The 1,928-nt window shown below is 45.3% G+C and overlaps 1 protein-coding gene across 1 annotated transcript; it reads right to left on the reverse strand.

The window, feature by feature from the left end:
• Positions 1 to 107: 107 nt before the first annotated feature.
• Positions 108 to 1,713, reverse strand: LOC106816944 (oocyte zinc finger protein XlCOF6-like). The gene is given in 3 exon segments (XM_014821592.1): positions 108 to 664; positions 1,001 to 1,194; positions 1,252 to 1,713. Coding segments are annotated over 3 exon segments (792 nt in total). The 3' UTR covers positions 108 to 528.
• Positions 1,714 to 1,928: the final 215 nt, after the last annotated feature.

Consider the following 1,928-nt stretch of genomic DNA (forward strand, 5'->3'; position numbering starts at 1 on the left):
AGAAAGAGAGGTGGGACAGAGAGAAGCAACTAAGAAGAAGGAACACTTACACACCTAAAAAGTTAAACCTTTACTTTCCCGAGAAAGTATAACAACTTAACAAGAAATCAACAAAACAACATCTATATTGAAACGAGAACAAAATCAAATAGAACGAACAGAATGTCACAGAATGAATCCACGTCTACTCAATCCGCCAGAAAGCTCAGTAAAACTAGCTCATCTATAAACTAAAGATACAGCACCACTAGTCGGTAGTCCACCTTAGGAAGTTAGGTCACAATATGTCTCCTCTGAGGCAGCGCTATGCTTCTATACTTTGTATAGTTAGTCTAAAGAAAAACTAATATGTTGGCATTGTCAGGCACCAAACTCTCCCTCCCCAGGTTAAAAACACCACCTGCAGTAGAGAATACACTTTTATATTTCAGCAGAATAACCGATGAGGTGTAAGGTAACAACGCTACAGCAAAACGGTTGTTTACTAATACTATCATATTGCATCGGATCGTTATTCTGGAATTTATTTCAGTGCCAGTGTCTACTCAGTGAACTGCAGGCAGTAAACTTGCATCCACACTTGTCGCACACGTACGGCTTTTATCCTGTGTGAATGCGCATATGTTTCCTGAGGTCACTGGAGGTCGTACACTTGTATTCACATGTATCGCATGCATACGGTTTCTCTCCCGAGTGAGTGCGAAAGTGTACCTTGAGATTACCGAGGCACGTAAATCTGTGTTCACATATATCGCACGCATACGGCCTCTCTCCCGTGTGAGTGCGCATGTGTGACTTAAGCATACCGGACGTATAACACTTATATTCACATCTCTCACATGCAAGCGGTTTCTCTCCCGTGTGAGTGAACATGTGTACTTTGAGATGACGGGCGCTCCTACACCTGTATTCACATATATCGCACGCAAACGGTTTCTCTCCCGTGTGAGTGCGCATGTGTATCTTGAGATCACTGGAGGTCGTACACCTGTATTCACATGTGTCGCACGCAAACGGTTTCTCTCCCGTGTGAGTGCGCATGTGTACCTTGAGAGTATCGAGGGTCTTATATCTGTATCCACATATATCGCACACGTACGGTTTCTCTCCCGTGTGAGTGCGCATGTGTGACTTAAGCATACCGGACGTAGAACACTTATATTCACATCTCTCACATGCAAACGGTTTCTCTCCTGTGTGAGTGCGCATGTGTACCTTGAGATGACCGAGAGACCTATATCTGTGTTCACATATATTGCACGCATACGGCCTATCTCCTGTGTGAGTGCGCATGTGTGACTTAAGCATACCGGACGTATAACACTTATATTCACATCTCTCACATGCAAACGGTTTCTCTCCCGTGTGAGTGCGCATGTGTACCTTGAGGTGACCGAGGGTCCTATATCTGTGTTCACATATATCGCACGCATACGGCCTCTCTCCCGTGTGAGTGCGCATGTGTGACTTAAGCATAGCGGACGTAGAACACTTATATTCACATCTCTCACATGCAAACGGCTTCTCTCCCGTGTGAGTGCGCATGTGTGACTTAAGCCTAGCAGACGTAAAACACTTATATTCACATCTCTCACATGCAAACGGTTTCTCTCCTGTGTGAGTGCGCATGTGTACCTTGAGATAACCGAGGGTGGTATATCTGTGTTCACATATATCGCACGCATAAGGCCTCTCTCCCGTGTGAGTGCGCATGTGTGACTTAAGCGTACCGGACGTAGAACACTTATATTCACATCTCTCACACGCAAACGGTTTCTCTCCCGTGTGAGTGCGCATGTGTACCTTGAGATAACCAAGGGTAGTATATCTGTGTTCACATATATCGCACGCATAGTGCCTCTCTCCCGTGTGAGTGCGCATGTGTGACTTAAGCGTACCGGACCTAGAACACTTATATTCACATCGCT

This window comes from Priapulus caudatus, unplaced genomic scaffold (assembly GCF_000485595.1).
Source record: "Priapulus caudatus unplaced genomic scaffold, Priapulus_caudatus-5.0.1 Scaffold1542, whole genome shotgun sequence".
NCBI classification, from domain to species: domain Eukaryota; kingdom Metazoa; phylum Priapulida; class Priapulimorpha; order Priapulimorphida; family Priapulidae; genus Priapulus; species Priapulus caudatus.